The 23,404-nt window shown below is 35.8% G+C and overlaps 1 protein-coding gene across 8 annotated transcripts in view; it reads left to right on the top strand.

Moving 5' to 3' along the window:
- Positions 1 to 23,404, top strand: part of LOC115216500 (phosphatase and actin regulator 1) — a 343,004-nt gene that overhangs the window by 17,317 nt on the left and 302,283 nt on the right. The window contains exon 2 of one of the 8 annotated variants that reach the window (XM_036506363.1): positions 10,339 to 10,500. The exons of 6 other annotated variants lie outside the window; for them this stretch is intronic. In XM_036506363.1, coding sequence (XP_036362256.1) covers positions 10,438 to 10,500 — 63 coding nt within the window. In that variant the 5' untranslated portion in view covers positions 10,339 to 10,437. Of the gene's footprint in view, positions 1 to 10,338; positions 10,501 to 23,404 lie in introns of those variants that run through there. One more of the 8 variants, XM_036506372.1, reaches the window with a different exon arrangement.

Here is a 23,404-nt window from a genome sequence, read left to right as displayed (position 1 = left end):
ATATGTGTGTGTGTGTGTGTGTGTCATTGTTCTTGGTTGCAAGTCACACAGCTGCAAGAGAGTTAAGCCCTGTTCATTGTGTAACAACATGTGGCAAGTCAATTCCATTAGGTATCATAACAGAAATGTTATGATTTATATAAAAGGTGGGATGTGCAGAGATTCCCATTTGGTGTTTGCAACAGAATGCTCCAAACACAACTTGATTTATGTTGGTTGTACAACAGAACAGTTTAGCAAAAGATTCAGTGGGCACAGATATGATGTCAGGCACAATAACAGTAGTTTGACAGAACTTGCCCAACATTTTACATCAGATGTCTGCAATTTTGAAAAAGATTTGAAAGTACTTAAAATATTCTCAATTTGCTACACTTTCAGTCCTCAAAATGCATGAGGAGAAATATGTGAGTTATTAACATCATGCCCTGAACGATTGTACAAAATGACAGGGGAATATCATCATCATCATATTTACACAAAACTGCTTGATTAAATATTCTTTTTTTCTTTTGCCAGTTGTAAAATTGAAAGTTGAAGACTGATAATGTCATTCTATCAAAATGGGAACGCAGTTTGCCCTTGTTCAAATGTTTGAATTTGAATTTCTATGTATCGCTTTTCATTTTGAACTTGACAAAGACAGGCAAGCTGTCAAAATATTGTTCAAACCAATAAAACATCAATTGCAATCACATTGTGCTCTTCGTATTGTCTATTATTATTATTAAGGCAGCAAGCTAGCAGAATCATTAGCATGCTGGGCGAAATGCTTAGCAGTGTTTTGTCCGTCTTACATTCAGAATTCAAATTCTGCTGAAGTTGACTTTGCCTTTCATTCTTTCAGGGTTGATAAAATAAGTACCAGTTGAGCACTGGGGGTTGATTTGGGGTCATTGTAATTGACCTAACTCCTCCTCAAAATTTCAGGCCTTGTGCCTTTAGTAGAAAGGATTATTATTATTATTATTATTATTTTGCAATAGTATGGCTCAATAAGTACATCAAAGAAATCAGTATATATTTGTCGTTATATATTCTTTTGTTTATTGTCATGAAAAAACAAACACATTCTTGGAAAACTTTTTATACTCCATCCCCATCACTTTGTAGTAAGCCATAAATTAAAATAGTGATCAAGCAGCTCTGATATAACCTTATATAACAAAATCATTGAATTAGTTCAATAGTGGGTTGCTAACTTTCTCTTATGCACATTTGGTGGTAATCATATAATACATTTATTATATAGTGTCTCACTCATCCGTCATTCTGGAAAATAATAGAAATCATTATTATTATTAAGGTGGCAAGCTGGAGAAATTGTTAGCATGTTGATAAAAATGCTTAGCAGCATTTCACTCATCTTTACATTCTGTGTTCAAATTCTGCCAAGGTCAACATTGCCTTTCATCCTTTTAGGTTTGATGAAGCAAGTACCAGTTAAGCACCAGGGTTGATGTAATTGACTTGCCTCCCCACAAAAAATTTCAGGCCTTGTGCCTATTGTAGAAAGGATTATTATTGTTATTGTCCTATATATATATATATGAAGAAAAATTTTACTTTTTACTATCACTGAAGCAATAATAAACAAAGAATAATTTTTTTTTAAAGCCTGAGATATTAAAGGAACCTATAACAGAAAAAGAAACTTATTTATTGCTTTATTATTGATTAAAATTCTAAAGTTGCTTTTGGCTGTATTTCCAACATACAATGGTTTTCCAATAAATAGCTTGTAATATGAAATTGTCTTGTTAAACAAATCACTAGGTCAACCAGCTTTATTTGATGTGTATTTTGTACAGACAACTGTAGTATGTTTGCTATTGTCCATTCCAACACAAATACATTTACATTATAATGCTGTGAAGATATGACTTATTTGGTCATTTTATGGACTGATTTATGAAATTTATTTTTCCAACAAACCTAAACTCAGCCTTTTATTTCTGTGGCACATTCTAGTGTCACTAATACTACTGATATCATCATCATCATCAACAACATTTAGCTTCCATTTTCCATGCTGGGATGGGTTGGAGAGCTTGATAGGAGTTGGCAAAGCTGGGGAATGGGAGTTGAGTAGGAGTTGTGCACTAAGTTCCATAGTCTTTTGGCTTGGTTTCTACAGCTGGATGCCCTTCCTAATGCCAACCACTTTACAGAATGTACTGGGTTTCGGAAAAAAATCTCTCAAAATTCACGGAATTAAAATTACACTTCGATTATTGTACAAAACAGTAGTTGAACTGTTTACGAAGTATAATACGTGTTTTCATGAATGTACTAAAGAGATTTGCTCTGATATTCTCATTTAAATACGAATAGGTAAATTCGGGCGGCTTTGGGCGGTTTGGTCACATTAACCAAAATTTTTTTCGGGCGGCTTTGGGCGGTTTGGTAACGATAGGGTTAATCATGCATTATCTCATAGCTTTGAGGTTTCAATGATATGATTGTTTATTTTTAGAATGTCAATGTAGGTTAGGTGTGAGAGGCTGGATATCGCCAGTTTGAATATAAAACATGTAGAATATATTGGGCTGGATTTGGCCAGTTTAAACGCTAAAGGGTTAAGTAGTTTCAAATTGAATGTTGTTGAAAACTTCAAGTACTTAGGTGGTTGGTGGAGCAGTTCAGAAGTAGATATCAAGATCAGGAAGGTACAAGCATGGACAGCTTGTCAGAAACTAAAGAACTCCAAATTGCCCAAGTGAATCAAAATCAAGCTATTCCTTGCAACTGTCAAATCTGTGCTATTATATGACAGTGAAACATGGGCATGAACAAAGATCAGGGGTTCCCAACCTTTTTTTACTGTGGACTACCAAAATAAGTAATTTTTTCCTGTGGACCACTTCAAATTTTAAATTTATTATAAAAGAACTGCTACTCGTAAATATTAGTATCATTTTCACTTTGCAATGAAAGTTCCTTTTTTGTTCTTGTAAGAGACATCACAGAGAACAAATAACAGAACACCAATAACAAAACCAATTTGCAGATGCACATGATTCACCAATAACAAAACCAATTTGCAAATGCACATGAGCTTTATTTGATAGAATCAAATAAAAAAGGTTACTAAGTCATGGAAAACATCCCCTTTTATTCAGTAAAAAAGCTGTATGTTATTTACATTCGACAGATATTTGTCCTCATCTTGTTTGTTGTTAACACAATGTTTCAGCTGATATATCCTCCAGCCTTCATCAGGTGTCTTGGGGAAATTTCGAACCTGGGTTCTCATTCCTAAGGTATTTTTCGATGTTGTTGTTGTTGTTGTTGTTATTATTATTATTATTATTATTATTATTATTATTATTATTATTGTTCAGGTCACTGCTTGGAATTGAACTTGGAATCTTGGGGTTAGTAGCCCCACGTTCTTAACCACTATGCCATATGCCTGTTGTTATATGGCGATTCCAAGCAGTGACCTGAACAATAATAATAATAATAACATCGAAAAATACCTTAGGAATGAGAACCCAGGTTTGAAATTTCCCCAAGACACCTAAAGAAGGCTGGCGGGTATATCAGCCAAAACATTGTGTTAACAACAAATGAGATGAGGACAAATATCCGTTGAATGTAAATAATGTACATAATTCCTCATCTCTTAAATATAGAACTGAAAAAAGCTGTACAGTTAAAATATAACAATGTGAAGGGTAAATTAAAAAAATGTGAGGAGTGAAGTGGGATCAGTACAAAAGGTTGTGTAAACGTTTGAGGGAATATAGCAAATTGAATTAACTTAAAAATGTCAGCGACAAGTCGTCGGGAAAAACGTCAAACCTTCAGTGAGATCCTTGGGCTTGCTTTTTATCCACAAGCTGAAAAATCCTTGGCTCATTTTGGCTCAAGTGAATTCTCAAATCAGCATTGTTATCAAGGTTCAAATGCTTCCGCTACTTCATGAACAAGTGGATGACAAGGGAAAATCCCTTTTCAGCCAAGTAGGATGTCGAGAGATTTATGATAAAAGGCTTGACCTGTTCAAACAGCTTTGGATATTTGTGAGAATAATTCAACCAAGCCTCAACCCAGTTGTTTTCAGACAGTTTGTGCAGATTATCATCTATCGTTGCCTCACAAGTATATCGTTCATTGTGTGAAGAGAGACCACAAAAATTGAGATATTTAAAGCCAAAAGATCTTCAAAGCTAATATTGAAGTTTTCGTGAAGGAAAGATAGATGCCCGATTACATATTTGTGCAAGTTGTTATCTACCACATCCAATTAGCTTAGTAAAATCTGGACAGAGAAACAGGAAGATTTCTTAAAGTTAGTTATTCTACAGGAGAATAACAAAACCATATAATGTGTATTTTTTCAGGCAATAACAGAGGAATTCAAGACGGGTTGTCCCTGGGAGCTCCTCTATGCTGATGAACTGGCCCTCAGCAGAATCACTACCAGAACTAGAAAAGAAATTTCGGGTGTGGAAGCTAGGTTTAGAATCAAAAGGCCTTAGAGTCAATGTAGCAAAGACCAAAGTTATAGTAAGTAGGAAGGTAAACTCATCACACACACCCTCAGGTAGGTGGCCCTGCTCGATCTGTAGAAAAGGTGTAGGTAGAAACTCCATAAGATGTACCCAGTGTAAGCTATGGACGCATTAGAGGTGCAGCAACATCAAAGGAAAATTAACCGAGAACTTAGCTTTCGTGTGCCGCAGACACTCAGAAAACAGATTCCATCCCACTCCAGGGGGAGAAACTAGAAGCTGGATGTGTAATGTTAGTGTGCACACACGACAGAGTGTAAGCGCCCTGAGAGAAATGCTGGACATAAGAAGCATTGGATGTGGTGTGCAAGAGAGACGTTTGCGCTGGCATGGTCATGTACTACGGATGGATGAGGAAAGATGTGTGAAGAAGTGCCACTCCCAAACAGTTGAAGGAATTCGGGGTAGAGGTAGACCCAGGAAGACATGGGATGAGGTGGTCAAGCATGACCATCAAACGTTGGGCCTCACAGAGGCAATGACAAAAGACTGAGACCTCTGGAGATATGCTGTGACTGCGAAGAACCAACAAATAACATGAGTTCATGGCTGTTTCCTGCACCAGCTTCACATAGCAGCCCCAGCCCATCCAAAGTGCCTTGGATCGCAGGACGGCCTTCTGTGCTTACCTTGTATCGTAGGGCGACCTATTGAGTCAAGTACATCAACATGAAATAAAAATCAAATGGAAATTGTAATTGTGATACCTGTGCCGGTGGCACGTAAAAAGCACCCTCCAAACATGGCCGATGCCAGCGCCGCCTTTACTGGCTTCCGTGCCAGTGGCACGTAAAAAGCACCAACCGATCGTGGCCGTTGCCAGCCTCTCCTGGCACCTGTGCCAGTGGCACGTAAAAACACCCACTACACTCATGGAGTGATTGGCGTTAGGAAGGGCATCCAGCTGTAGAAACACTGCCAGATCAGACTGGAGCCTGGTGCAGCCTCCTGGCTTCCCAGACCCTGGTCGGACCGTCCAACCCATGCTAGCATGGAAAACAGACGTTAAGTGATGATGATAATGATGTGTATGTGATGGAGATTGGGGGAGTCAGCATTATGTATGGCTGGCACCATAGAACTGGATGTAGAAAGTTGTCTCAAAATTAAGGCCAGAACTGAAAATAAAAAACATTTTCTATCAGTAATAGAACAGTCAGATCACTTTTCATTTTAATTTTTTACTTTATGTTCAATAGTTATAGAAAATGTAGGAAAAACTCAATGGTTTTTATTTGTAAAACTGAATATTAAAATGTATTTTCCTTTCTGAAATGTCTTTTCAACTTGAAAAGAAATATCAATAATAGCATCTCATATGTCATTATTTTATATCAAGTTGGACAAGTTCCAATACTATTGATGTTTTTTGATGAAGCATAAGACCAGTGGTAGAGAGAGAGGGAGAGAGAATACTTCTTCCTTTCCAGAGGGAGGTAATGACCTGACTAATTTGAAATTGAATTCAAAACTGCAACATTTGAAGATGATGCAATATTAATTGATATAGCAGCTGATGCAGTAAAGTACATCGGCTCTTGGTATCTTTTCAAAAAGCACAAGGACAGTGTTTCAGTTATTCAGTCTGAAATATCTTCAGCACAACCTCATTGATGGTGACTTTCTCTGCTTTGAGAGTTAGATACATACAAAATATCAGTAAAATTTGATGTCCCACTTAGACTAAATATAATTCTATTCAAATCAAAACATCTGTAATTTTATTATAAAGAGAATATATTAATTGGATTCCACATATAGATCTTCCACTGATACTGTTGTCTTTGTCTTTAACGTACAGAAAGCACATGATTAAAAATGTTAAAATAGTGTATTTGACACTATCAGAAAGTTTTTGTTATTCAAATAACCCATTCACATTGTGTTATCTTTTTCTTTTGTTCTAGTGTTGAGTGTGTTTTTTAGTGTCTCCCCCTTTTGTAAGCATATTACTAATAAACTACACGACTTGTGCATTGAAATTAATTTTGAAAATAATCAAGAAGTGATTTTGCAAGCTGCCTACACTTCCAATTGCAGATGTCCAGTGGAATTGGGCTCATGACTATGTTTACCTTGTGGTTTTCAGTGTGTGGCTTAACCAGTAGACATGTTTTGAGCAAGAATCAACCAACAGAGGCATCTTTTAAGCAAGGGAATATACTGAATACTGTATGCAAGTAATTCTTAATTGAAATTTCCCTCTTGACTGGAGAAAGAAAGCAGAAATGTATCGGCAGTTGTTAACAGCTCTCAAAAAAAGAGGGTAGTGTCATGTATTGAGCTCCTAACAAATGTTGTACATTTGTTTAAATAATTAAAGACTGCCAGTCACATGGCATGCACGAGTTTAATGAACTTGTCTTTTTTTTTTATATATTGCAATTAAAATAAATGGGGACACATAATTGATGCCATTGCTATAGGATCATGGTTGGTGGTGTTATCCCTTTTCATACATTCTGCTGTTGGTTGTTCTTCTGCTATGGCAAGATAGAAATATGCAGTTCTCTGCTATTTGATCCTTGTTCCTATACCTGTGCTTATGAAATAAGCAAATTGCAAAATTTGACAGGTAGATAATTTCAATATATTCTTTTACTTGTTCCAGTCATTTGACTGTGGCTATGCTGGAGCACTATCTTAAAGGATTTTAGTTGAAGAAATTGATCCCAGGACTTATTCTTTGTAAGCCTGGTAATTATTCTATTGGTCTTTTTTGCCAAACTGCTAAGTTACGGGGGGATATAAACACACCAACATCAGTTGTGAAGCGATGATGGTGGGGAGACAAACACAGATCAAACACACACACACACATAAATATCTACATACATACATACATACATACATACATATATATATATATATATATATATGATGGGCTTCTTTCAGTTTCCGTCTACCAAATGCACCCATGAGGCTTTGGTCAGTCCAAGGCTATAGTAGAAGACACTTGCCCAAGGTGCCACATAGTGGAACTGAACCCAGAACCATGTGGTTGGTAAGCGAGCTTCTTACCACACAGTCCTGCCTATTAATTTACACATATAAAGGAAAAGAGATGGATTTTTGTTTGCAGACAATAGACAATTATGGAAGTGCTTCAATCTGTTTGTAAAACTACATCAGCATAGTACAGTAATCTCAAACTGACTTGGCCAGATGATAAAGTTTTTACATATATAGAAAAAGTGTTACAAATAAAATTATAAACAATTTGGGTGTCATGTTTGGATATAATTCTGATCCACTCATAGCTGTCTACATCTGTCATACTCTTAAGTATGTACAGTCTGTGGTGATTAGTTGCAAAATTAGATCCAGTTTACTGCAGAGTATTTATTGTATTTTTGAACAAGGACTTTATTCTGGTTATTTTAGTTCACTTACTATCTGGAACAGGCATTAAGGTTAGGAAAAGCTCATTAGAACTGATCAGTTATTAAGTGATACCTCACTAGCCTTAAAAAAGGTAACATTGCTTATTACATTTTTACATAAATATTTATTCTTTTGCACACTAATTGTGCTTAGTAAGGTTATTAACATTTTTATTTTGTTATTTCAATAATTAGATAATTACTAAAGGATTTGGTTATAATTTTGCAGCATTAAATCATGTTAACTACAAGGTCTAGTCGTAGATATACTCCTGTATAAAGGGATGTATTATAAATTTGCTAGTTTCATTAAGAACCTCTGAGCAAGCTTCAGGCTGAAGTGTTACATACCTATGTTGTTTGAAAAATTAATTGACAAAAGGCATATATTTCATAGTCAAACAACATATTACATATATATCTATACCTGTGTGTGTGTGTGTGTGTGTATTTTATAAAGTTGTCTGGAAAGTTCTGAGCATTTTTTAATATGCAAAAAGGGATATAAGTAATTGACTTTTCAATAAATTTAATTCAATGAAATAATTTCCATTATTATTAATGACCTTTGCCCATCTATCAGACAATTTAAATATCCATCAGCATAAAATTTGACTAGTTTTGAAGAAAAAAGTTATCTAGTTACATTTTGACTCCATCTAAATCCTTAAATGTTTTTCTTTGCAACGCGTTCTGTAGAGACAAAAACAAGTGGTAGTCAGATGGTGCAATATCAGGAGAATATGGTGGATTGGGTAAGAGATCCCAGCGAGGTTCATGTAACTTTGTTTGGTTAGCCAAAGACACATATGGTTGGGTATTGTCTTGGAACACTATCCCTTTCCTGTTGGCAATCTCTGGCCTCAATTCTTTGATTTTTTTTGGTTCAAATTATCCAGCTGGTGACAGTGCACATCAGAATTAATGATCTGATTTTGTGGGAGAATCTCATAATAAATAATGCCTTTATGATCCCACCAAACACAAAGCATAACTTTTTTGGCATGCATATTCATCTTTGGTTGCTGTTTTGGAGGACCCTTACTTAAACTCCAGGATCTTTTTCACACTGCATTTTTGTACACAATCCATTTTCCATCTCCAGTCACAAGTTGTATCAAAAGAAGATATGCTTTCATTCTGTTTCAAAAGCATATCACAAATGGAATACCAGTCCAAGCATTTCTTTTCTGAGAGTTTGTGAGGGACCCATACATTATAGTGAGAAATGCATCCTAGCTTCACTAGGTGTTCATGAGCTGTACTTTTAGAAACTTCCAATTCCTCTGCAAGTTCTCTAGTTGTGATATTTGAGTTTTCTTTGATTTTTGCCTTCAAAACATCTTCATCCAGCTTTGAAGGTCTTCCACTGTGACTGTTATCTTCCAAGCTAAACTATGCAGCTTTAAATTTTGCAAACCACCTTTGAACAGTTGATTCACCTAAGCATCATCACCATAAGCTTCACAAATGTTTTTGCAAGTCTTTGCAGTATTTTCTCTTTTTTTAGAAAAGCAAAGCATTATAACGCAAATATGAAATTTTTGGTTATCCATTTCAAATGTCAATAAAGGATAACCGGAATGAAAGATAAATCTATTTTTAGTCAGGAACGAAGAAGATATGCACTACTACTTGAAGCAACTGTGTTACATTTCAAATGTGTTCAGTGAAGCATTAAAAGATTTAGCTTAAAAACATGCATAACTTTCTGGAGAACCTAACATATATCTATAAATAATTATTTGAGTGAGGAAAAGAGAAGTCACATCAATGTTATGAAATGAATATTGTTGATTCCATACCTTATTTAAAGTTATGCAATATATGCAAAACCATCATGTTCATTCACTTCCTAAGACATTCTGAGTTGAAACATAATCAATTTATGAAATAAATCTGCAAACAGGTTATATAACTTCATTGATATGTCAATAACATGCAAATAGACCAAATGTATATACTCTATTATCAACAAATTATTCTCAGACAAGAGAATAAAGGAAATAAATAAATGAAAAAATACCAATATGAGAGAGAGAGAGAGATTTTGATATCTTTTCTTTTTATTTATTATTGAGATGTTTTCATTTCACTCCAGGTTCATTTGAAGATAGCACATTCCAAAGATTTTCTTATACTTTAAAAAAAAAAAAATTCAATTGGCCGTTTCTCTATTAAAAGTGAATTGTTTTCTATCTTTCTTGTAGTTTCTGAGATGTATTTCACCAAATACCTTGACAATTTTCTCATTTTCTCATCACTAAGTAACTGTTTTCAACATGTGAAGAATATTGTATTGCTGCTCACAAACATTCACATATATACACTTTCACACAGACCCAGGTATTATTCTTAGTATCAATTTGGTGAAATGTTGCCAACATATTCATTTATAAGTCAATGGAGATGAAATATCTTTTTCTATTGTACAGCACTCTTTTCAAGAAGGAGATGGAGCCCCACTATGGAACGGAGAGTTTTGCAGTCATATCTTACACTTCCTCCCCATCGCCATTTAGAACCCAATCGATATGGAAATCTGGTGGCTACAGTTGTTCCTATCCAGCGGAATAAGGCCACAAATTCATCAACAGGTGAATTCCATAACCTCCATTCTACATGCACAAACATTTAAGCAGTCATGCTAGTTTCTTTTTCTATCTTGTGCTAAGTGTCTTTATTTTGTGTCTTATTGTGTTTTTGTGGAATTCAGTTTATTTTAGGTGTTGTTTAATTCCTTACCATCCAAATGTCAATGCTTATCCTTTCAATATGTAAGTTGCTTCATGAATGTAAAGAAAATTTATTCAAATATTCCTTTTGTTTTTATATATACAAATATGCATACATACACACATGCACGTGTGTATGTGTATTTCTTGTACATATCCAAAGAGGAGATCATTCTGTGAATGTGTGTGTGTGTGTGTGTGTATATATATATATATATATATATATATATATATATATATATATATATTTGTATATATATATATATATAAATGTATGTGTGTATGTATGTATATGTATCTATATGTATGTATGTATATGTATATATGCATGTATATGTATGTATGAAATCAAAATTGTTGACGTGGCCGATGACAGTACCGTGCCAGTGGAACGTTAAAAGCACATCTGAGCATGATCGTTGCCAACACCATGGACTGGCTCCCATGCTGGTGGCACATAAAAAGCACCATTCGAGCGTGTTCGTTGCCAGAATCACCTTAATGGCACATGTAAAGCAACATTTGAATGTGGTCATTGCCAGTGCTGCCAGACTGGTTCCTATGCAGGAAGCTCGTGAAACAACACCTTTTGAGTGTGGTCGTTACCAGAACCGCCTGATGGGCCCACATGCTACTAGCGTGTAAAAGCACCCACTACACTCTTGGAGTGGTTGGCGTTAGGAAGGGCATCCAGCTGTAGAAACTTTGCCAGATCAAATTGAGCCTGGTGCAGCCTTCTGGCTCACCAGTCCTCAGTCAAACCATCCAACCCATGCCAGCATGGAAAGCAGATGTTAAACGATGATGATGATGATGATATATACTTATATATATGTATAAAGATCCTGCAAATGGACAGAGATTTAGAGACATATTACTCAAAGCCTAGAAGGGGATATAGCTTCACACAATGTAGAAGACAACTGGAGGTTTCAACGGGACAACCTGCTGAGGGCCACTGACCAGATGTCTGGATGGTGCAAAGTCCCTTCTCGACCCAAAATAACATGGTGGTGGAACAATGTAGTTGACAGGGCTATTAGAGAAAAGAAGCAGATTTGGAAGGACTGGAAGAACGGTGGTAGCAGGGAATTGTATCAGACTGCCAGAGGGGAAGCAGATAAGAAATAATATGCCAATGTTCTGCGCCATGAGGATCAAAGACTTGAAGTATTTCTTGTTGCAAGACAGTGTGTGAGAGAGAATCGTGATGTGGTAGGAGAGAAATGTATCCATATGGATGATGGTTCACTTGCACTAAATGAGGCTGCCAAGAGAGAGGTTTGGAGACGCCACCATGAAAGGTTGCTCAGTAAAGAGAATGAATGGGAGAAAGAGTTTGCCGAATGTCGACCCAACAGAGGGACCAGCTATCCGAATTGACGGTACCTTGGTAGTTAAAGCAATCAAGAGTATGAAGGCAGGGAAAGCCCCCGGCCCATCAGGAATCACTGCAGAGATGCACAAAATATCTGGCAGTGTCGGCTATAGCCTAGTCACCTGTATAGTTAACCAGGTGATACACGAAGGAGTCATACCCAATGACTGGTGTAGAAGTATAATAGTCAACTGCTACAAAGATGACGCTCTAGATACAAATAATTACAGAGGTATCAAATTGCTGGATCAAGTAATGAAGGTCATGGAGAGGGTCATAGCCCAACTAATTAGAAAGAGTTAGTTTAGATGAGATGCAGTTTGGGTTCGTGCCAGGGAAAAGCACCACTGATGCTATATTCCTGGTAAGACAGCTGCAGGAGAAATACCTAGCCAAAGATAAACCTCTGTACCTGGCTTTCGTTGACATGGAGAAAGCCTTTGACAGGGTCAACGAGTACAGTGAAGAATTCCGGGTAGAGGTAGGGGTCCACCAGGGTTCAATCCTCAGCCCCCTCCTATTTATCATAGTCCTTCAGGCAATAACGGAGGAATTCAAGACAGGATTGCTGACTTGAAAATGCCCTAGGGGTGGAGTGAAAATACTCTTGAATTGCTCATTTAGTATTTCACTTATCCTCATTGGATTTCCTGTGAGTGTGCCATCCTTTTCGAGGAGTGGCCCTATCCTACAGTGCACCGTAGCTGTTTCTTTGGCATACCTGTAGAAAGCTCTGGGGTTAGATTTTATGTTGTCTATAGCCCAGGCTCCTTTGTCTGCTCTTTCTTTTTCATGGGAGAGTTGCAGACATTTTTCAATTTCCAACAGTTTTATTTTCAGGCGGGACTTTTCACTGCTTTCAATTTGTTTGTTTAGGTGATTTGAAACTTTTGTACGCCGTCTCATTAGAATTTTCCTCTCTCTGGGGATTTTGTTCTTGTGTACAGTGGCCTTTCTCTCTGGGACACATTTGTAGCATATGGCTTGCATTACAGACATGAATTGTTGAAGTTTCATGTCGATGTCTGGCGAGGAGAGACGTTCAGGCCAGTTTTGTTTGAGGATCTCTTTCTCAATTTGTTTCCAGCTTGCCTTATGGAAGTTCAAGCTGGACAGATTCTGAGAGTTTCTTGTAGACTGCATGTCCATGCTTTCCTTTGGCCTGTACATGGTCAGCTCTACCATGTTGTGATCCGAGAGTAGTGTCGGTGTCACTTTCACATTATGGATGAGATCCATATTATTTGTGAAGCAGAGATCCAGTATGTTACCTGCCCTGGTTGGTTGGAGTATTATTTGCTCCATGTACAGAGTGTTGATGAGGTTCAGGAGGGACCTCGCCTGTCCTCGTTCGCATCGTGTTATTCCTGGGAGAGAAAGGCCCTTGGGCCATCTGACATTGGGCTGATTGAAGTCTCCCATAAGAAGTACACTTATGTGTTGTTCTAATGTAACTAGAACGTCTTCAATTTTTATAAGGCAGTCATCAAACTTGCCTACATGGCTTGGAGCATCTGGAGGGCGATATGCAGCACATATAACTACACCAAGTTGCCTTAAATGTACAATTAGTGTGTCACACACTGAATTTGAGTATGACAAAAGGACCTGTGGTGTGAGGTCCTCTCGGATGTACATAGCAACTCCTCCATGAGTCCTTTCTTTTCTGTCAGTCTGTAGTACAACATTATGTGGTATGTGTATTTCCGCATCTACTATGTCTGGTTTCAGGTGTGTTTCCGTAAGTACTATGCATAAGGCTTGATTGCATGCAACAAGGTCTCTTAAGAAAGGGATTTTTGTCCTGTTACTGAGTGTTAGCAGTCCTCTGATGTTCAGTAGGAGCATCGAGGTGATGTGTGTGCTGTCGCCAGTGGTGTCCACCTTGGGTCTATTTGCTGTGGCATTCTTGTGTATTGTGGATAGTCCCATCTGCGAGTTTGAGTTTGATGGAGCCAGGTTAGCTGTTGTACAATCTTTTGTGCCATGCACAAAAAAGATTCTTGTTCTGCAGCTGCCCTTTCAATAACATGTTGGTGGTTTGTAGCATGCACTACATCTGCGTACCTCCGTTTTTGGGGCAGGTGGTGCGTGGTCCATTCCTTTTCCTTTTGGCAGTTGGTTTCTGCCCTGTTTCATGTTTATGTGGCAGGGTCTTTGGTGTGCAAAACGGCAGCCTGCACCTTCCTCTCCATGCCAGCAGACACCTTTCAGGTAGAATTTACACATTCGTGTGCGCTGTCTCTTTCTATCCTTTTTGGTATATGGATAGTCAGGTTTGCTTCTATCCTTGGCTCTTTCATCTTTTGGTTTTGTTTTAGTTTTTCCTTCTTTGGCTGTTTCATCTTTTGTTTTTCTTTTAGTTTTTCCTCCTTTTACTTCTTTTTTGGCTCTTTCATCACCATCCAGTGTCAAGTTAATTATAGAACTTGAGGCGATCCAATGAAGCTACATTAAGAAGATAACCTCTGTACAGCATATAAGCTACTGGGAAAGACTCAAGAGATTAAGACTATTCCTTAGGGCGTAGGCGAGAAAGATATGCCATAATATACATCTGGAAGATCCTAGAAGGACTTGTCCCAAACTTTGGCATCGAGAGTTACACAAATGCTAGAACTGGGTGCCACTGCATAGTGCCAAGGACTCCAAATTTGCCATCAAGATGTAGGACAAGATACTGTGATAGCCTGGGCTTCAGAGGCCCACAGCTCTTCAATATTCTCCCGAAGAACCTAAGAGACCTGCATGGGGTGGATGCCGATGTCTTTAAAATAAAACTGGATCTCTTCCTGTCAGGTGTCCCAGATGAACCAACTTCATGGCAGGAGGTGCAGATGAGGGCAGCTGCATCGAACTCTCTCAGCACCAATGCAAAAGTTCGTTTGAAGTGACCAAGCACTATATTTATATATATATAACGGGAAAGTTTACGAAAATAAACATAAGACGAAGGTAGGTGGAGTACAAACAAACAAATGTATTAGTATAGCGGTCAGGAATATAAATAGAAAAAGTCTTTTACATTTAGAGCCTGCGCTCTTCGACAGAAAGATACACAGAAAAAAACAAGGAGAGAAAAAAATGTATGTAGGAGCTAACGATCTATCATATATATGTATGTATAAAGATATATATATATAAAGATATGTATATGAGAGTAGCTGAGTAAAATACTGGATATCAAGAAAAAGGAATGGTGAGATATTAGATATTCACCTATATTTTATTTATATCATACAGCATATAGTTTACAACCCTTTAGAGTTAAACCCATTGGAAATTGACAGTTGAGTTCCAGTTGATCGGGATAAATTAATTAATGTGAGATATTCTCCTCAAACCTTATTTTACTGAGACGATATATCTAGCTTTAGGTACATAAAAGTATACGTCTCAGAGCTGCTAGTAAGAGAATGACTGATGGAGTAGAGGTGATAACTATAAGGTGGAAGGGCAGGGGTTGCTAGTACATACCTAGATTATCAAATATAAGTGAAATAAAGTGGAGAACAAAAGAGATCAAAATAAGTTCTACAGGTGGGAATTAGAACCAAGGGTTACAAGGTGTTTCATAACAGCCAATTTATCATATTGAAAATTTAGCAAAGAAGTTTTGAACAATATAAAGGAAAATGGGGTACTTTGATATATAAGAGAATGTTCGTAAGGCCTTTCCTAAGTATAATGATATGGTGGTCATGATAAAATTTATCCACAATGAATTTATAAATAAATTAAATTAGATTTTCCTCTGTTACTCTCTACATTATAGTAGGCTTTAGAAATACATTCTTTCCCTAAATTCATTCTGCTACAAGCATAGCAAAGGGAAGCAATGTAAGTGTTTTGGTTTCTAGCATTGATGTAAATTGTGCTAAAAAATGGTTTATCCTTTGTATTAGAAATTTATATGATCGTCTGCATCTGAGGCAAACAGTTTCTTTCAAATTGATGTAATTGAACCACTTGAAAATGGGCGTAATGCATTGATACTTGGACATATTTGCTACTTGTTTGCTATGTATATATATAATCAAAATAAGCAACAAGAATGACTCCAGTAATTTGGTACGATCGTTTCGTACTACATTTTATTAAATGTAAGTATTACAACAGTTTTAAAATGCTGAGCACTCATCAGCCAATTATTCAGTAGTCTGGAACAACTGAATCTTAGTCAGTCAGTTGATGGGCTCCACTACCTCAAATGTTCTTAAAATTTAAATCCACATCTTTGTCTATGTATCTACCTGCTCTATAATGTTGCCACTTGATATGAAAATTTTTGTATTAATGGAAAACCTCTATTATTGGCTGATGAGTGCTCAGCATTTTAAAACTGTTGTAACACTTACAACATTTAATAAAATGATGTAGTACGAAACGATCGTACCAAATTATTGGAGTCATTCTTGTTGCTTATATATATATATATATATATATATATATATATATATATATATATATATATATATGTATGTATGTATGTATACATTTATGTATATATTTATTGTATCTTACTATTTTTTTTCTATCTTGTGTTCATTGTATGCTATGAGATCAGTGTCAATTGTACTATTTCTTTTATTTTCCTTTATAAAGCACTTTTGGATATGCAGCATTCCATGTCGTTTGTGTCTAAAATGTTCGAAGTATTTTGTTTCATCTTTTGGAATTTTTTATGCTAATAGTATTATTATTATTATCATCAGAAATTCTGACTTCAAAGATATATTCTTTATAGTATTTCTTGAAAAATATTTGAAATTTGTTTGAAGTTCTTTAATATGTGTATATTTCTGAAATATATTTTTCAATGCAATTGTGGTATTTCTTTTTGTATTTCTTTGTTTTGTTTTGTTTTTTTCAAAAATGAAAACATAACATCTTAATTCTCTCTCCTAAGAAGGGCTATTTATATTTCGCTTTTAAAAATGTAAACATTCAATTTAGGTTGACCAACTATAAATTTAATTTCAAAACTGGTTTTTGTTGATGAAAATGCTGAAAAATCTGTAGTAGCATGTCAACATGGTATTATAATCTATAATATTGTGACTATTTATGAATAGAAATAACTTAAATCATACTTGTAAATATTTCACTAATGTCATAGCTGCTTATTAATATGTCACATTTTATACTTTGTTCTTTATAAAACACTATTCGCAATTATATCTTTGATATAACATCCTATTTTGCATTATTTATTTAAGTGGTACCTCTATCTCTGTTAATTACCGATACATTTTACACTCTGTCCTTTAGATATTATTTTTTTTTATGTTTAGTTCTCTGTCCATAATGTAGCATTGTACTCAAATGTTTACTGTGAAATAACATACACATCAAGCCATGATTTGGTGGGGTGATATGGAATGCTAGTTAGTAAAGCAACTCCAATACTAGACTGATACTTATTTTTTATTAACTCCTGGAGAGATAAAGGTAGTGCCAACCTTGGAAGTTAAACTCACAGTGTTAAGAGATATTACGAAATACTTTAGTGCATTTTATTCACTTCTAAGCTAATTCTGTTGTCCACTGCCCATGTCTGTATTTTCCTTGTCATCATCATCATTTAAAGTCTGTTTTCCATGCTAGCATGGATTGGACAGTTTGACAGGAGCTGCCCAGGCTCCACTTGTCTGTTTTGGCATGGTTTCCATAGCTGGATGCCCTTCCTAATGCTAACCACTTTTCAGAGTGTACTGGGTGCTTTTTATGTGTCGCCAAAATGGGTACTTTTTACATGAAACTGAAATGGTTTGTATTTCCTTATCTTGACATTGCATAATGGTTGTAAACGAGTGACACTGTAATACAATCTGTGTACTTTGTTTCTATTCTTCTAAGAAAATGTTTACCCACAAAGAAATATTACTTTACTTGGAAACAGGTGAGTGTTGGCAACAGGAAGGGCTTCAGACAGTAGAAAATCTGTCTCAGCAATTTCAAACCAACCCATGCAAGCACAAAGAAAGTGGACATTAAAATAGTGATGTTGATGATGATGATGATTGACCAGAACTTATTTCATGAACTCCTAAAGAATGAAAATCAAAAACTCAATTTTTCTTTTGAACCCAGAACATGAAAAGATGTTACTAAACACTCTGATTGCTAGCAATAACAACAACAATAATTGCTATTGCTATCATCATTATCATCATTATTATTTCTCTAGTCTTAATTTAGTTAGCAGTTATTTTATTTTGAGGCTAGGTGACAACAAGTCACCTCAAATCTCAAGAATCTTTCTTAGGATTCTTACAGGTTGACAATGCAAATTTCAATTCTAATTTCTTTCAGTGTTTCTTGCTTTCTAGGTGTTGTGCTAGGTGTACCAATTGCTATAGGAGTAATTGTTGTCTTGGTGTTTCACAGTCTCCTCAGCTCTCTGGTTAGATGCTGATATTTCTCAATTTTTTTCAATTTTTTTTTGTATTGACTCGCTATTATAAGGAATTGTGAAATCTGACCTTACACTGTTTATTTTGTCCTCTGTAATCATGTCTGGTCTTCTTGCCTCAGTACTATGGTCAGTCTACAAGATCAAAGTTTCACAAACTTCTTCACCACTCTGTCATTACAAGGATTAGCAGCATCAGCTGTAGGAATGCTGTGGTCTCCCAGACATACAAATAGTTGAATTAGAGTAAATGATAAATTTAACCATAAAGATATTTGTATATCTTTTAGAATAAATTTCAATGAAATTTATATAACTTTTAAACCTATGAAACCTTTATGCGTAATTTAAAAGTCTTGATAGTTTTGTTTGATGTTTCTACTTATTTTTTTGTAAGTTATCTTCAGTTAGACTTTTTTTAAAATCATGTTGTATATATATATATATTGGTTAGAAGTATTTTGTGATTTTGTGTTATTTGAAATTGATGAAGCATTGATTATAAGTTCTACATTGGTGATATTGATAGATTTTGGGAAAATATATTTAATATTGATTTTTTAAAGATTTTCCTGGTAAATGATAATCTTTATAATCATTAAAAAAATCGTTATTTGCACCATGTACAGCAAGATCTGGAACCATCATTTGCATATTTATTCTTAACACATCTTGGCAGATTCAAATGCAAAATATGGTGGTTGCTGTAGTGTACATCATGGGAGAATAAGTTCTCTCTTTTATGAAGACAGTGTATTCAACACATTCAGCTCAAAATCCTGGTTGATGAGACACAACATATCAAAACACTGGTGTCCACTGAGCCTAGTGTGTTAAACACACTTTTGTAAAAGTGAGAGGATATTCTCCTATGGTGTAAATCACATTGACCTTCATATTTTGCTTCTGAACCTACCTAGACATGTTAAGAATAAATGTGCAAATAATCGTTCATAATAATTATTCTCATAAAAATATAACAAGTAGGCTAAGTTTCACTACTTTTCTTCTTTGTTTAGCTATTTTCTTATCTTTTATCTTTTACTTGTTTCAGTCAATAGACTGCAGCCATGCTTGGGTATCGCCTTGGAGAATTTTTAGTTGAGTGTATTGACCTTAGTCTTTTTAAAGCCTGGTACTTATTCTATCAGTCTATTTTGACAAACTGCTAGGTTATAGGGATACAAACACATTAGCACTGATTGTCAAGTGGTGTGGGGGAAGACAAACACAGACACAAAGACACACACATATATACGATGAGCTTCTTTCAGTTTCCTACTACCAAATCTACTCATAAGACTTTGGTCAGCCTGAGTCTATAGTAGAAGACACTTGCCCAAGGTACCACACAGTGGGACTGAACCACAAACCATGAAGTTGATAACCAAGCTTCTTTACTACACAGTTACGCCTGTGCCTATTTGACATTCTCTGCTAGCATGGGTTGGAGAGCTAGACCCTATATTATATCAACATTGATTTAGTCCTTCACTATCACTGAGATTTCATCACACTATCATGAATCTACTTTGACCATCCTCAACCAAATGTGTTCTCCACTCAGAATATACAGCACTTTTTCTCTCTTAATTGTTACCTTCCATTCATATTACATAGCCATACTATCATCTATAATATTATTCTGTGCGTTCCTGCATTCCTATCTATTTTGTTCACATGTTACACTTAAACCAGCGGAAGTATTAAATCAAATGGACAAGTATATATATATATATATACTTGGGGAGAAGAGTAAACTAAGAGAGAGGGTGAAGGTCTATTATTCTGCATTTGTATGTACAAATCGTGGGCACAGTTGAAATGTTTTACATAGTGAAACAATGTAAAAGATCTATCTATAAATTTATGCATTAAAATATTTTTTATAGATGGTTAAATCAGAGTGAAATAATCTTAGCAAATAGCTGTGGATGTTACAGTTTTATCATTAACATGTTCCAGATCAAAGGTTGCGACCATGCTTGGGCATTACCATTATTGATTTTTCTTTTTTGCAGTTTGGTTTACCTATCTATCTGTCTAGCTAGCTAGCTAGCTACATAGTTAGATAGGTACGTAGGTAAGTTAACAGATATGCAGATACAGAGATATATTAATAGATAAACAAATAAATATGTAACTGAAATGAAAATAATCTCAGTTGGTAAATAACTTTAACTGAACCTTGGTGGTTGGACAGCGAAAAGTCTAGCTTAATCTGTCTGCCTGTCTCACTCTCTCTCCTTTTCCTTACACTATAAAACACACTATATCTGCCAAACATATTAAAAGAAAGTAAATAAGCAATATTTTCTAAGTTCATTTGATTATATTTATAAGTACGTGTTTAATTAAATGGCTGGATTTCAAGGGAATTTTAAAAAAATTCCTTGTGTTTAATATATTGATGTTTTCAAATATGCTAAATTACACTGTGGAATTTCCACAGGTCCTACTAGTTTTTATAATTCTGTTTGATTCTCCATTGTAGCTGAATTATTTTGTTTCAACATGTAAATCCTTGGTGAAAGTCATTTGTTATACAACATCATTCTTCTCTTCTTTACCTAATATGAAAGCATTGTTCTAATTTCTGATTTTCTTATCACATGACCATATCACAGTATTTTGCTTTGTCTCTACCCTAACACCTTAAACCCTTTTTTGATACCAATCTTCCAGAGCACAACTTTGGTTCACCTGGAGAACTGATAATATTATGTATTCATATTTCAATAAAACTCTCAAATGAAATATTGTTAAACCCACAATAGAATTTTTGACTGATAAAGTAATTATTGGAATAGTTACTTTAAAAGAATATTTGTTAGATTATCTTCCAAACACCCATGTAGTAGACTATTAGATAGTTTAAGCATATAATGGTATTTTAGTATTTCTAATGTCTAAAATTGTTTAGTAGTTCATTCATTACGAGTTTAAAATACAAGTAAACATCTTATTTTACTAAAATTATATTGTCTTGATGGTACATTCACCAGTCTTCTTGTGAGGGCTCAAAGCATCTCATGGCATGAGTACAAAATAAAAGAGGTGATTTAAGGACACATTGCACCCATCTCTAATATTGTCATATGAGATCTTCTATTTTGAAGACTTCTATACTATACTAAAGAACAAAGACCACTCAACTATGTTGATATTATTAGTAGAGATATACAACATGAAATTCATTTTGTTTGAAATTTGATCATGACATAGCTAAACTTGTTCATCTATGATTAACATTATATGCTGCCCTGTCCATTCCATAGTTTTTTAGTCCCTACTTCTTACCTTTGCTTGTTTATTTTATTTATTTATGTATTCTATTGTTTGGTTCAGTTTAACTACACAAGCCAAAACATTTACCTGACATTTATTTGTATTCTAACTGTTATTGTCTCTCTCTCCCTCAACAATGCTTCTTATTTTGATATATAATTTCTTACTATTTAGCATTTTGATGGATGTCTGTTGAAAAAGTTGTCTTACATTTGATGTTGATTTTTACTATTTTTGGCTTTTACAATTAGCTCATTCTAGTTTGCTTATTCAGTTATCATATATAATGAAAGTAATGTAGGTTAGTCTGCAGAATTGACCTGACCAGAAGTTTACACCCCTTTATTCCCCTAGTCCAATTATGTGTTGGTTGGTAGAACAACAAAAATGTGAACAACTTTCAGAAGGAAGTTTTAAAGGAAATGTAACCAGAACCTAACAGTATTTCCTTTCTTCCATTCTATCAGTTCCTTTGTTTTATAGGTCTCTGTGAAGAGAGTGTGTGCAAACACATATACATGTGTGTGGAGAAGACTTTCTTTTCTACTTGTATAGTTAATATACAGTTATTTTGTTTGCGTGTGTGGAATTTTATTTTACTTAATTTTATTTTGGAGATGCAGCATGAAATTTTGTCAGTGAACAGGTCACAGTCTCAAAGCGACGAAAATATTTTGACAAATTAAATTTAAATGTTGAAGTGAGTCTAATATTATTATCCTCAGCCCATCTGTAAATTGAGTCCAACTTCTGCTGAAGGTGTGCAACATCGCTGGGGTTCTGTATTTTCTGCAAGACTTTCATATCATCTGCATAGCTTGCCAGAGTGGCTACCCAGGCATTTGAGGGCATATCTGAGATGCCACTATAAAAAGCAGTAGTCCCAAGACTGTGCCCTCTGGAACACCGCTCACTATTTGTGTGTTCATAGAGGTGACTCCATTAGCCACTACTGCCTAATGACCTCTTTCAGGAAGTCATGTAACCACTCTCCAAGTTTTCCAGCTATGCCAAGGTCATGCAGTTTGTGGCATATCATACCATGATCCACCTTGTCAAAAGCTTTTGCAAAATCAAGGTATATTACGTCCACATTTGATTTGTTGAGTAACTGCTTCAACACCCCGTCATAATGTTGGAAGAGCTGGGTCAGGCAGCTCCTACCTGGTCGAAAACCATGCTGGGTATCACTCAGCAAGTTATTTTCTTCAAGGAATGCAATTAGTTTCCCTCTGACTATCTGTTCCATGACTTTGCTGATATATATATATACACACACACATATATAAATATACATATACACACACACACACACACACATATCATCATCATCATCATCATTTAGCGTCCGCTTTCCATGCTAGCATGGGTTGGACGGTTCAACTGGGGTCTGTGAAGCCAGAAAGCTGCATCAGTGTTTCTACGGCTGGATGTCCTTCCTAATGCCAACCACTCCGTGAGTGTAGTGGGTGCTTTTTATGTGCCACCCGCACAGGTACCAGACGGAGCTGGCAAACGGCCACGGATGGATGGTGCTTTTTACGTGCCACTGGCACGGGGGCCAGGCGAGGCTGGCAACGGCCATGATCGGATGGTGCTTTTTACGTGCCACCGGCACGGGAGCCAGACGAGGCGGGCAACGGCCACGAACGGATGGTGCTTTTACATGCTACCGGCACGGGGGC

This window comes from Octopus sinensis, linkage group LG10, assembly GCF_006345805.1.
Source record: "Octopus sinensis linkage group LG10, ASM634580v1, whole genome shotgun sequence".
In the NCBI taxonomy this organism is placed as follows: domain Eukaryota; kingdom Metazoa; phylum Mollusca; class Cephalopoda; order Octopoda; family Octopodidae; genus Octopus; species Octopus sinensis.
This window is presented reverse-complemented; position numbering and strand designations above follow the sequence as displayed.